Source organism: Populus alba, chromosome 17 (assembly GCF_005239225.2).
Source record: "Populus alba chromosome 17, ASM523922v2, whole genome shotgun sequence".
NCBI classification, from domain to species: domain Eukaryota; kingdom Viridiplantae; phylum Streptophyta; class Magnoliopsida; order Malpighiales; family Salicaceae; genus Populus; species Populus alba.
The window spans coordinates 7,472,285-7,486,534 of record NC_133300.1 but is presented as its reverse complement, the minus strand read 5'-3'; the positions used below and the strand labels follow the sequence as shown (position 1 = coordinate 7,486,534).

The 14,250-nt window shown below is 35.9% G+C and overlaps 2 protein-coding genes across 2 annotated transcripts; one reads left to right on the top strand and one right to left on the bottom strand.

The window, feature by feature from the left end:
• The first annotated feature begins 364 nt into the window (after positions 1 to 364).
• Positions 365 to 3,350, top strand: LOC118048667 (receptor like protein kinase S.2). Its single transcript, XM_035058436.2, has one exon. It carries the CDS (start codon positions 593 to 595, stop codon positions 3,212 to 3,214), a length of 2,622 nt encoding a protein of 873 aa, XP_034914327.1. The 5' UTR covers positions 365 to 592; the 3' UTR covers positions 3,215 to 3,350.
• A 3,241-nt stretch (positions 3,351 to 6,591) lies between these two features.
• On the bottom strand, positions 6,592 to 11,150 carry LOC118048666 (protein PHR1-LIKE 3). The gene is made up of 6 exons (XM_035058435.2): positions 10,659 to 11,150; positions 8,442 to 8,518; positions 8,286 to 8,340; positions 7,848 to 7,935; positions 7,693 to 7,762; positions 6,592 to 7,191 (listed from the first exon to the last, which is right to left on the bottom strand). Exons 1-6 carry the CDS (start codon positions 10,843 to 10,845, stop codon positions 6,739 to 6,741), a joined length of 930 nt encoding a protein of 309 aa, XP_034914326.1. The 5' UTR covers positions 10,846 to 11,150; the 3' UTR covers positions 6,592 to 6,738.
• Between the last annotated feature and the right edge of the window lie 3,100 nt (positions 11,151 to 14,250).

Here is a 14,250-nt window from a genome sequence, read left to right as displayed (position 1 = left end):
GGACTATAGGATGTTTGTTTTTGGCAAGTTTTGACCTAAGCTAGCAAGATTTGAATTTCAACCATTACTGCCGCTTTGTTCTAATTCAAATCATATTTATAAATCTTGGATTGGCCTAATAATCAATCTAGAACCTTGCTGACGTGAGATCTAGACCGGTTCAAGTTGAAAAAGGAAAAAACTTGATTGACTCGATCAAAACCTCAGATCAACCTGATCTTTCCAGATAAAATTTGATCTTTAATTTGTTGATTTTTTTAAAAAAAAATAAAATTATGAGATCAACCCATGTCACCACCCGATGATTGTACGCTAATAATTCTATTTATGGTTCAGAAACTATATGCTATAGTAGCCAAGATCAAATATTTTATTAACTTCTTTTTCCTAAGATAAGGGTATGTTCTATTCAAACCGGTCGACAGCACATAATTCAACCATAATGCAACCTAACCGTGTTGAATTTAAAGCCCACGCACAAAAAAGGCATTACGTGATCACATAATAAACACACAACCAAAGTCTCATCCATTTCATTTACTTCGCCATCTTCATTCAATGGTCATCTAGCCGATTTCCAGACACCAAAACCATGAAACGCAACTGCTTTTGTATCACTTTACCGGCTGATTTCGAAGAAATCAAGCCATTTGATCAACCACAAATCCGACCACCTGTGCATGATGATGTCGAAAAGCGCCAACACTGCGGCTGCGGGAGGCAAATACTTCATGTCCTAGGTGATTCACTACGCCGGTTACATGTCAAAAAGCCATTTGATCAACCACAAATCCGACCACCTGTGCATGATGATGTTAAAAAGCGCCAACACTGCGGCTGCGGGAGGCAAATACTTCATGTCCTAGGTGATTCATTACGCCGGTTACCTGAATCGAAATGGATTGTTTGTTTTCAGGACGACAAACCAAGTAAACAGCAGTCTGGTCCGTTTCATGACCTGGAAGGAATTCAGATATCTGAGAAGGTTGGTGGTGATAATCCAAGGATATTCAGCTATGCTGAACTTTATATAGGGTCTAAAGGGTTTTGTGAAAATGAGGTTCTTGGAAGTGGAGGTTTTGGAAAGGTTTATAGAGCAGTTTTACCAAGTGATGGTACTGTTGTTGCAGTCAAATGCTTGGCTGAGAGAGGGGAACAGTTTGAGAAGACCTTTGAAGCTGAATTGGTTGCGGTGGCTCAACTGCGACACAGGAATCTTGTCAGGCTAAGAGGGTGGTGTGCTCATGAAGACCAGTTGTTCTTGGTGTATGACTACATGCCTAACCGCAGCCTGGACAGGGTCCTGTTTAGAAGGCCTGAAAACCTGAAAGCGGAACCCCTTGCCTGGGAACGAAGAAGGAAGATAGTCAGCGGCTTGGCAGCAGCATTGCATTATCTCCACGAACAGTTGGAGACTCAGATCATTCACCGGGATGTGAAGACAAGCAATGTCATGCTTGACTCGCATTATAATGCCCGACTCGGTGACTTCGGCTTGGCGCGGTGGTTAGAACATGAACTTGAGTATCAAATCCGGACACCTTCAATGAAAAATCACCAGTTTCGCTTGGCTGAATCAACCAGAATTGGTGGCACTATCGGTTACTTATCACCCGAGAGCTTCCAGAAACGAAGTGTCGCTACTGCTAAATCTGATGTTTTCAGCTTTGGAATTGTTGTGTTAGAGGTGGCGTCTAGGAGGCGGGCAGTGGATCTGACATATCCTGACGATCAGATCATTTTGCTTGACTGGATAAGGGGGTTGTCCGATGAAGGGAAGCTCTTACAAGCAGCGGATAATACGCTTCCAGATGGGTCTTTTGGGCTTTCTGATATGGAACGCCTGATTCATCTAGGGCTTCTATGCACACTCCACAACCCGCAACTTCGCCCAAACATGAAATGGGTTGTGGAAGCACTTTCTGGCAACATTTTGGGCAAACTGCCACCTCTTCCATCATTTCGGTCTCATCCTAGATACATAGCTATATCACCTGCAAGCACTAGCATAAGCAAAACCAGCACCACCGCGACCACCTCCGTTCCAAGTTCTGACATGACAATCTCGTTCACTTCATCAGCGTATGTCACAGCTACGGAAGAAACTATGTATGCAACAGCAGAATTTGAGAGTGGTAATAAACTGAGCTCTTCTAAGTCGAACAACAGAAGTCACCGGCAAAATGCTTTCTTTATGGTGGAAACTCCCAGGGAAATATCCTACAAGGAAATCATTTCTGCTACAAATAATTTCTCGAACTCACAAAGGGTAGCGGAGGTGGACTTCGGAACTGCTTACTATGGCATCCTTGAAGATGGCCATCAAGTCTTGGTGAAGAGACTTGGCATGACCCAATGCCCTGCAATACGCGTGCGATTTTCAACTGAACTCCTAAACTTAGGCAGGCTCCGCCACCGCAACCTGATACAACTCCGTGGATGGTGCACAGAACATGGAGAGATGCTTGTCGTCTATGATTATTCAGCGAGTCGCCAGATGAGTCACCTTCTTTTCCATCATGACAATAGAATTGGGCATTCTATTCTACATTGGCGGCACAGATATAACATTATCAAGTCTCTTGCTGCTGCAATTCTTTATCTTCATGAGGAGTGGGATGAGCAAGTTATCCACAGGAATATTACTACCTCTTCTATCATTCTTGATCCAGACATGAATCCGAGACTTGGTAACTTTGCCCTTGCCGAATTCTTGGCAAGAAATGATCATGCCCATAAAGCAGCTGCAAAAGAAAATAAATCAGTCCGTGGAATCTTTGGTTACATGTCTCCCGAGTACATGGAATCCGGTGAGGCAACCCCAATGGCTGATGTGTATAGCTACGGTGTGGTGGTTCTGGAGGTGGTCAGTGGACAAATGGCAGTTGATTTTCGGAGACCAGAGGTGCTCTTGGTTCTTAGAGTTCATGAATTCGAGACACAGAAGAGACCATTGGAGGATCTGGCTGATATAAGGTTGAACCGTGAATATGATCATGAAGAATTGATCAGAATCGTCAAATTGGGGATTGCATGCACCAGGTCCAACCCAGAATTAAGGCCAAGCATGAGGCAGATTGTAAGGATACTTGACGGAAATGATCAATGGTTCATGGAAGGAGGGCGAAGGAAGGAAAGCAGAGAAGAATGGAGACAGAACAATGCTAGTTCTTTGTCATTGATTAGAAGAATCCAAGCTCTGGGGATTAAGTGAGTAGAGTATCAGTGACAACTAGATAGTCACTATAGGTTTCTGCGGAGATTGATAGTTCTTTCCCTTCCTGTAACTTCTGTGTACTATCAATGTATATGCTTTGCTTTTCAATAGGCTACCATGATTTTTTTTTGCATTAGAATCTAGTAACGCTGCAGCTATAGCTTCTTGCCATAACCACCCCTACGCTGGCTTTCCATACACAGTACTTGCAATACAATCTAGACAGAAGAGGAAGGCCAGAATCATGAAAGGAAAATAAAAATGATCCCCAAGACCTCGAAGGTGAGGACGAGAAAGAAATGAACCCTTAATTTATCAGGGTGATTCATAGAGCATATGAAAAGTTAACTGTCACCACAAATAATACATGCACAATTGAGCATGGCAGAGGAGCGACAGCTTTGAATAATACACTTGGATGATTTATTTTTTCACATAAATGCTTCAATCTGACCTCATATTCGACAGTTATCCAGCTCAAATTCTTGTGCTTGGTTTGACTTCCCTTCTCAGGAATTTCTTCGTCAGCATCAATCCTAATCCAGTTGATTAAAGAAGAGAGGAACTCCCTGAAACTGACCTTCCCATTCCTGTCCCAGTCCATTTCTTCTGCATATATTCACAGGAATCTCCAAGAGGATGGTTTAAGGATTTTAAAACAACTGGAACTACAAGTCAAAAGTGGAAATATATCATGTGAAAGAGATAGAACTAATTCTGGATCTGGTGATGTGTGCTGGGGATTTTTCCCAAGGGGAATCCTCTTTGAATGCTTTGATCATGTCTTTTTCTTTTACAGCTTCCCATTACCATTCTTATCCAAGAATAAGAAAGCTTCTACAATTGTATCGAAAGTGGTCTGAAGCTCTGGTGAACCCATCTTTGATGTCTGAAACAAAACCCTCAGGCCATCATATATGGGTGATCACAATAAGTTGACGTCTTTAAGTCAAACATATGAATGAAGATAAAGTCAAGTTTAAGGTGGATGCTCTTGGGAGGAGAGGATGAATGTTCTACTAGGAGATAGCTAAGAACACTGAACTCATTGAATTGTCAATGTCGCAGGAGTGGAAAAGATTCTCAACTTCCTCCTCTTTTAAAGTGAGTGTCAGCTTTTGTAAGCATTTTTTGAGTTCCTCAAGGTCAATAGATCCATTTACTTCTTCATCTATGAGGAGTATATAGAGAGTCAATATGCAAAAAAAGTTCACCATTGCATCTCAGGGAACAGAAAAGCAACCTTTTTAAACTCACCATACTGTTCAAATACCCCATGATGTGTTTCAGTTCTTCATTAACTGAGGAAACCACATGATTAGTATATTCATCCAGCCTCTTATATTTGTTTGGTGATCCACAATGGCAAAACATCCCTCCTGTTTTGGATGACAAGGACTTGAAGTAAGGGAAAGGGTGGGATGTGCCTTGAAAATTAGACACAAGGAGGCATCAAAATGCAGGCTCAACAAAAGAGTTAAGACATAAGATCTGTTTAATTTACTAATTTCACAAAGATCTTCTAATGCATATTAAACATAATTTAATCCCTTTCTTTTCCTTCTCTCTAGCTATGTTGCTTCATTCAAAGGTAACAATACTTCTTTCTAAATGCTACTAAAACGAAGCTGCATTATGCAGGCTAATATCAGTCAATAGACTTAACTGTGATGAAAGCTTAAACCTACAGAAAAAGAACAAAAAAAAAAAAAAGCTTATTTATTATTTGTTGCTGAATGAGTATGAGTTCATATCAGGATAATTGAATGCATTTCAACAAAATAAAATCATATATTTGCGTTACTATATGACAAATCTGGCATTAGCTCTCAAATGAGTATGAACCCTACCCTCAACCATCTGTATGTTTGAAATTGTTCAAGCAAAACTGCAACTTGGAAAAACCGAGGAAAAGGCAATGAATGAAAATTCTATCAAGAGAATTCCTCCCTTGAGTGATTCCTTGCCGTTCTTTCGAAAACCTAAATGCAGCTTATAAGGACATCTTAGTTCTGATATATGGGTTTCTATTGTCTGCTTTCTCAGTTTAGCAAAGCTTGTTCTACTGTATCATCAATGGATAATATAACACTCTACAATGAAAAAGATTCTGGAGCACTGGTCACATAACATGAAAGTGATGGCACCTCAACAGGCATCATATTTCACGAAAGAAAAAGAAGAGAACTGAAATAGACAGATAGAGAAAAGGAGCAATTATAGAATATCAGTACAAGAGAAGGGAGAAAATCAGAGAACATGACAACAATAGCATGCAAAGATCAGGAAAGCTGATAAATGTAATCAAAGTATTAACTCACTCAGTGAAAATGAGTTAAATAGGCAAAATTAAAGCTTTCAAAGTTAATCTACAGGCAGAAGCTTTCTTGCATTAATTTTCCACTTTCTTTGGATTTTTTCTTCTTCTTTTGTTGCATATCTACAGAACCCCTTAGTCCAGAAAAAAATATTAGCGAGTAACAAGAAAGAAAAGCAAGAAATAAACTAAGAGATCAGATTTACCCAGTGAGTCTGTCATGCCTGCAAGTGAGAGAAAGGAGGCAGCTGGTTGCTCCAAGAGAGAGGGAGTTGAGGTACAGTTCATAAAGGAGAAAAGGAGCATTTGATTGTCTTGAAAGAAAAAGAGGGCACAAAAAAATAGTTCAGAATAAGCAAAATGAAGTGCTTTGCTGTGGACATGCCATCAAGGCTACCACAACAAATGCAGAGCCAGAAAATACTTTACTTTTCTCTCTCTCAATTGAATATTCAAATACTGTCAAGGTAAGAAAGAATAAAGCTTTTTCTTGGAGTTAAGTCTAGTCATACCAATGTTCAAGTATTGAAGCTATCCTATCTGGTTCCCATGGAAATAAGTCACCGAATTTTCATGTAGAGTTTTAATATGAAAATTCTACATGCTTGTGGACATAAATTTGTTCCAAAGCTAAAAAAAAAAAAAATCCATTTAATTCACAGGCACAGGAAAGTTGGGATTAAATATGGCCCATGAAGAGAGGAAGGGAGGGAGGGGAGGAAGCACCCGTCGTTTTGTGAATTCTTTGTCAAGGAGAGAAGAAAAGTTCTTTTTTCTACCACTAATTATCCCTTGACGGCCTGATCTTTTAGCATTCATCAACTTTTGTAAGATGTTTTAAGTATGGAGTATTGAGCCATAACAAATACATCTTCAAGAATTTGGACAGACAAATTTGCAGCCTTTCACAACCTCGTCCATCAACGCACAGTTGGCAACGGTCAACGTTAGAAGTGGAAGAAAACGGGAATAATTAAACCTCAATTCAACTCTATATATACTAAGATGGATAAATGAATCGCATGCCACTCGTTTTGCAGAAAGGGAGAGTTCCAAGTTATAAGAAAATGATATCCTCTAACTCAAAGATCTGAGAATATACAGGTCACTGATGATATAGTTGATTAAGATTTGAAATTTAGATCGGCTACACAGCTAAAAAGAGAAACAAAGCAGTTTCTGTTTCTAAGATGGAAATGCCTTGCTATTCATCCAAAATATTACTCATTGTCCATTCTACTTCTTGCCGAATGTTGCCTTCGAAGGGCAATGAATCTCCATGACCAAGCACAGGCCTTGATCTTTTCTTCGTGGAAGCAACTTGTGAGCCCACGCCCATGGGAGAAACTGGGCTACTAGTTGACGTCAAGCAGCTTTCGACAGAGCAATCACCAATGCGAGCAGGCACATTGGAAGCATTTCTGTTCCCTAAAGCAGCAGCAAGTTCAGATAAGGAATGCATTTTCATGGTATCAAGGGGGGCAATTCCTGCACATTCATTGGAAACCTTGATTGCTAATTCAGAAAGCTCTTCCCTAGCAGCTTCAAGTCCTGCAGTTGCAACAGCCTGGTCATTCAGAGCTTTACAAGCTTTCTCAAGTATTGACTGTAAGTATTTCCCCTGAGCTTCAATGCGAAGTTGGAGATGATGTTGCACCTGCTTATGGTAAAACCCTTAGAAAGATCTTAAAATTTCAAAACCATAGCCGAGACACTGAGCTACTTGGATTAAAGACAAATTTCTAGAAGTGAAAAAAGGAGTCTGACCTTTGAAGGAAAAGTTACAATTATTTTAGCTTGTAATAAACCACTGGTAAAAGCTTTTTTTCCAGGAATATGGAGGAATTGTTGGCCGAGCCTGGCTCACCATGAGCCCACACTCACAAAGTGGTGGGTCCCCATATTCATGAAAGTGGGCACATGGTGAACCGGTCTCACCTAATATCTTCTCCCTCAAATGAGGTTGCATTTCTATACTTTTTAATTAATCTTTTCTTGGAGTTGATTAGATAGTGATAAGCTTGGACCGTTGAGGCTTTAACTTGTCTCATGCATGATTACAAAAAAAAAAAAAAGGTAACTCATAGCAACTTAGATGTTCCAGTTCTAACTTCTATGTTATCCCAAAAGTCCAAAAGCCACATAAATGAATACTAACCTCCAGCTGCTCATGCAATCTTCGTTGGACTTCCATCTGCACTCTCAAAGCCTCAGTAACCTGGTAACCACTGTTTGAAAGATAAAAGGCAGTGAAGATTGGAACACAAGGAGAGATGGAACAAGTTTGACATGTTTAGGGTAGAGACAGCATACTCATTCAGATCCTGCGCAATCATTCTTGATGATGCAGATGTCGATGAACCAGTATCCTGACTTTCTGCAACTGATGGTGCAATCCCAACTACACATCATTCCTTAAATCAGTAGGTTTTCAACCACAGCAATTTACCACCAGAAGCAGTTCAACTATGGTACCCAAGGTATGAAAATTTTGGTAAAAAAGCAAAGTGTCGTGCATGTGCATTTACAATCGATGCTATAGAAAATTAATGTCCAGACATTTGCCAATATGGTAATACACAGAATAAAAAAAAAAAAAACATGCAGCTGGCAGGAAAACCAGTAGAGGAGTTCACATGCAGGGGATAGGGAAATTAATTGAAGAATAGTATTATGCCCCTGGGAAGCCCTCAATAGAAAAGATAAAAGAAAACATCTAGTAAAAAGGTTCTAAAGAAAAGAGGTCAATACCATCCTTGGAGTTATCAGTTGATTCCTTGCAGGACTGCTTTCCCAACCGGTATTTCTGCAAGTAGAAATGTCAACTACAGGAAAGAGCATGAAATCATATGAAGCTAATACCTAGAAGATCAAAAAGAATAAAGAGAGACAACGGTTTCAGCAGACCTGTAGGTGAGATTTCAAGTGATAAAGGGTGAGGCCTTTTACCCCCATTGTTCTCATAATTGTCTTAGGTGTTGCTTCTGCAATTCATATTGAGAAAACAAAACAAAAACTTCAATTAGCAAATCAGCATGATTGTGTGCCTACAAAATTAAGTATAGTAAGTAGTATGTAAAGTCATCTGACAAATAGAGGTTGCCCTATAAATGTTTCTTCAAAATTGAGATGTCAATGTGCTACACTTTGTTCATGTACAAATCAGTTAGGAGCCAAAGACATGCTGAGGAACAAAATGATGTTCCTATTAAGTTCCTAATGTCACTAGAACATGACAACAATATTTTTAACAATAAACATGCTTCGAAACCATGATAATGGAGGGACAATATCTCAAGCATGAACAATCCCTGGTAACTTGTACCAATTCTTAGCTATCAATATCCTATTGAAAAATCATAGTTTCTAATAAGCAGGCCATTTACAGATTCCTGTCTATCATTTGACAACACAGTACAATTCAAGCATGTGCGTGACTCAGAACACCAAGGCACGAATTGGTTCCTTTGGTTGAGGAACTCTACATTGGCCTATTATGCATTGTATTGAAATAGTAGCTGCCTCATGCAATGGAAATTTCTTACAAGTTCTTACAATTATAAGTTGCAACAGCATGGGCCTACCATCCAAAAGTGTAAATTAGAGTTGCTTTTGGGATAACCAACTCCGATTTGCAATTCCAATAACTTCCCCACAGACACAATGGGGGACTTTGAATGTCACAATACTACCAAGACCCATCAAAGATTTCAGCACTGCTCTTATTATGCCTTCTGAAAATGGTTTATTTCACAACTCCTGGCGTTTTCTAGCTTCCTCATATTTCATACTTCACATACTAGAGGCAGCAGCTGCACCAATGGCAGGTTGGTGAAAAATGGTAAAATCACCATAGCAGCCTGGTCAAGGTAGCTTTGTTTTACCGGAAGTATAGTGATTCCAGCCTAGTAAGGAGATCAATTAAATTCCATAGTTCTTATACCAGTAATGAGGCCCTACTCAAAGTACTAGAATTCAATCCTCCATGACAAGTAAGCTCAAAATTTTTGTTTAGAAAGAAATAAAATAATCATATCGCATAGTGATTTAAACTTTTTAGAAATAGGAGCAAAGAGAGCTTGCATGATGCTGCTTTGACTGGTATTATAGATAGTAAAAGCTCGGTATTTCTTTTTGAAATCTCCATTCAAAAACAGAACCACAAATTCTTACAAATTTAATACTCCCAAATAATAGAATATTCTTTCCTAGACAAGGACAAGCTGCTATAGTTCATCTAATTTGTCCTTTTGGTTGTATTTTCAAATAGGTGAAATACATGAGAAACATGTAGTGCACAATAACCAGAAAATTAACACAAACATTAAAAGAATAAAAGCATATGAGATCAAGGCAGCTTAGACAGCTAGTCAATAAAAAACAACTAAACAACGAAAGAGATGTCTTCTCACGCAAACATTATGATAATCGTTCTAAATTAAACCATACTAAAGAAATTTAACTGGCAGGCCATCTCAAGTTTTCTTAAGCAACATACTCATTAAAAACACTTGACCTAACAATACTCATTAAAAACATTTGACCTAACAAAGACAAAAATAATAATTGCCAAAATAAACACATAAAACTATTTGGTAAAAACAAATAGCCGGAATAAACCCTCCAGTGAATAATAGGAAAAAAGGGGCCTCCTTTAATCACTCAATACATCATCAACAATAGGGGTTAATCACATCCAGAACCACCACATCAATTACAATAATCACATCTGAAAACATATCCTAAAATATTAAAAAAAAAAAAAACATTTTTTAACTACAAAACCCAGTGAATATTTCGAGCACTAATTAACCAGACTGAGAATCAACACCCACATTTCTTTGAAAGAAACAGAAAGGAAAAAGACCCTTTCCACCAACTAAATAAACCCCAAAACACGTTTCAAGTACATCACATAGTGAAAACAAACATTCTTCACAGAAAGCATCACAAAATAACCATTTTTACACTTTCTAGCGAATAAAATTGAAACTTTAAGGCAATAAAACCACATTCAAGAAAAAAGCAAAGACACACACAAAAGCTAAAACAGCTCATAAATTGAAACAAAGAAACAAACACAGAGAAAATAAATAAATAAAATGAAGTAGTAGAAGTAGTTACTGTCAGGTCCACCAAGTTGAGTAACAGCATCAACAAATCTCTCATGTAACTCAGCAGTCCAGCGGAGCCTTGGCTTTGGATCCGTAGTGAGAACCAAGCACGCATCCCCAGACAGATTAATTCCATCTAATGAAGCTTGAAAGTCCCCATGTCCATCCAAAGGCAGTGAGTGTATTGCAGAGTACATTCTTGAATACCCTTTCAATATTTTCCAAAAAAAAGTGTCAAAAAAGGGTGAAATGGTGCCCAAGATCCGATTTTTGGGTTCCTTTCGGGGCTCCGAAGCCCCGAGTTTGAGGTCAGAAAAAGGAGTATGTCTATGCGTGTGTTGGTATTCCAGAGAGAGAGAGAGAGAGAGGTGAGTGTCTGCAAGTTATTGTTTTTATGAGAGAGAGAGAGAGAGAGAGAGAGGTGTTTTTAAGACAGCGATTTGTACATTGTGTTTTTGTATGTCTGAACAGAGAGATGCGTGTAGTTGAGATGGGATTCTGGTACCTTGTTGGCTGTGTTCGAACTACATATCGTGCTTTAAAGGTTTTTTTTTTTTTTAGAAATATATTATAATAATATTTTTTAATTTTTTTAATTTATTTTTAATTTCAATTCATAAAACAATCTAAAAATATAAAATAAATAAATTCCTTTAAAAATATTTTTAAAAACAAATAAAATATTATAATAGGCGAAAAAACATCTAAACATTAAATTTTTATCCTATCCGACTTTTAAGTAATTAGTTATTTTTTTATAAAATTCATTTTTTTTTAAATGAAAGAATAGGACTCTTATTTAATTGATTTCGGTTTTTCTGGTTTTTAAAGTTAAAAAACCGACCCGAACCGAACAAAACCGGTTCGGTTTGAACCGGTTATCGGTTCGGTTCGGGTTATATTAATAAGAAATAGAATTTTCCGGTTCGGTTAATTTTTATGTTAAAACCGGACCGAACCGGACCGTGAACACCCCTAATTGTTAGACTCTAATTAAGAGCTGATTTGAAATTTGAGTTACAAGTTACTTGAATCAATTCCAATTAATTCTAAAATTGTAAGGTTTTTGAAACAAAACTAAAACAGTATTATTTTAGATTTTTTAAAATAAAATTAAAAAAAAAACCTTTTTAAAATTTGACTCAGCTAAATCTTTCTTGAAAATAATAAAGTTAACTAAGACATAATTAGACCAATCAAACTATCCTAATTTGACAAGTTGATGTATATTTTATAAGGGTAATTATTTTCAATTTAATTCGATTTTTATTTAAAAAAAATAATTAAACCAAAACGTTAAAAACCGATCAGTTTCGGTTCGGTTTGGTTTTTAAAATAAAAATCGGTTCAAACTGGTTTGGTTCTGTTTTTTTAATTTTGGCTTGAATTTTTTCAATTAGGCTTTTTTCGGTTTGAGTTCAGTTTGGTTTTTTTGGTTTCAGGCTTATAAAACCGAAACCGAACTAGTTATTTTTTAAAAAAATTGAATCGATTTTTTTTAACGGTTCAATTTTTTTATTTTCTTAATTTAATCGATTTTTTGGTTTTTTTACTCGCTCTTAATACTTTTATTAAAAAAAAATTCATACGAAATCAACATATTACAGAATCATTATACAAGTTCTTCTCAAATTTAATAACTATAATCTAGAATCAAAATTAATACATTTTCAAAAAAGTTGTCAACCTCATGTAAATCCACAACCTCAAAACATAACATAGACTAAAGGAAGTAAACTCGTTCATCATAGAAGCCACCCACATATAGAGATAATTCTTTTTATTTTTTTTTTAATGTTTTTATAAAGGTTCTTTTTTTGGTGTGTGGTGCGTAGGAAAGGGGTGGAGCGTACTTTGTGTATGTGAAGTAAATAGGAGGGAACATCTCCAGTTGCCACGTCTTGGTGTCGTCTGTTTGTTTCTATTGGTTTTGATGGGGTCTTTTTTTGTTCTTCGGTCCTTTTCCTTTCTTTTCTAGGGAATTTCATTTTTAGGCCATGCATGAAGTAATTATTGTAATTATTAGAGGAGGAGGAGTGGCGCCGAGTTGGGGAGTGGGACCATGGCACCACAAATCTTGAAAATATTTACATTTTATTTCTGTTTTTTTTTACTTTTTTTTAAAATACCCTTCAATTTAAAGTTTGGGGTGTTTGGCAGCACGGTCAAAAAAATATTTGTTTAAAATTTAAAAATTATTTTAGTATTTTTATATTATTTTAATATACAAATATAAAAGTAAGTTTTAAAAAATAAAAAAAAAATATTATTTTAATGTTTTTTCAAGTAAAAATCATTTCAAAACACAACTTTTATTATATTCTGAAACACCTTTATTTTATTAAAAATACATGGTCTACCCTAAAAATAGTGGTTGAAGGTGATATATATATTGGAGACTTAGATTTCACACTAGAGCTTTTAATCATTAGAGCATTGACAAATTCATACATGTTATATGAATATAATCTCTTGGGTGGCGAGGTGGATGGTTTCAATTATTTTAGATCATGTCTAGATACTTTGGCTTGAAATATAATGGGATGTTTAGAAGTGTATTAATAATTATTTTTTAAAATATTTTTTAATTTAAAAAACATATTGGAATAATATTAGCACATCAAAACAACAACAAAAAACATAAAAATAATAATTTTAAGCAAGAAAAATTCAAATTCAACCGCGTTCTCAAACACATACTAAATATGCTCTTAATATTATTGGAAAAATGTTTTATCAAGGAATGGAAGTATAATATAAATTTGATTTATTTTAATATCATATAAAAATGATTTTATATTTGAAAAAGTCCATGGAATATATTATTCACATTACTTATAATTTCAAATATGTGGGCTAAATAACCTTGAGGGATATAGCTTAGCTTGTTAAGTTTTAGGATTTGCTTTTTAGAGATTATCAGTTCAAGTTTCACAAGCTTTCAAGGCCACTAAAAGCTTACATTATCGTTAACTTCAAAAGTAAATGTCGTCTTGGTATTTTTCTCTTAAAAAATATAGTTAGTAGACCCCACTTGCAGCCCACTCATCCTTTAATAAGTCAAAAGCTGGCCATTTTGTTTATTTAAAGAAACATGCCTTATATATATATAGTTCTTTAAATTATATTTCAATTAATATTGTTCTCTTTGGTTTTTTTTATTTTTTGTATTTAGTTTTTTTTTTAAACAGTGGTTATTTTTTTATTATTATTTTGCGTGCATGTAATTTTTTTAAGAGGTTATTCTAATTCATCTTTGATTTTTTTTTTTGTATGTTATATATAATTTAACTGTATTTTTAAAAGTAAACAATATTTATTTTTAAAAATAATACTTATAATAAGTACAACATTGCATGATATCTTTTTTCATTTATTTTATTCAATCATTTTAATATGTGTGTTTATTCCCACTATTATTTCATTAAATAAAAAATAAATTTTATTAAACGTACTCATTGAACACAATCGGATAAATAATTTGTGTTGTGAAATTAAATATCTTGATCTACTTTCGTCTCTTGACTTTTCTAAATACATATTTGATTATCACTAATGATTTTCTTTTCATTTGTTGATACAAATTATTCTTAACTTATTTA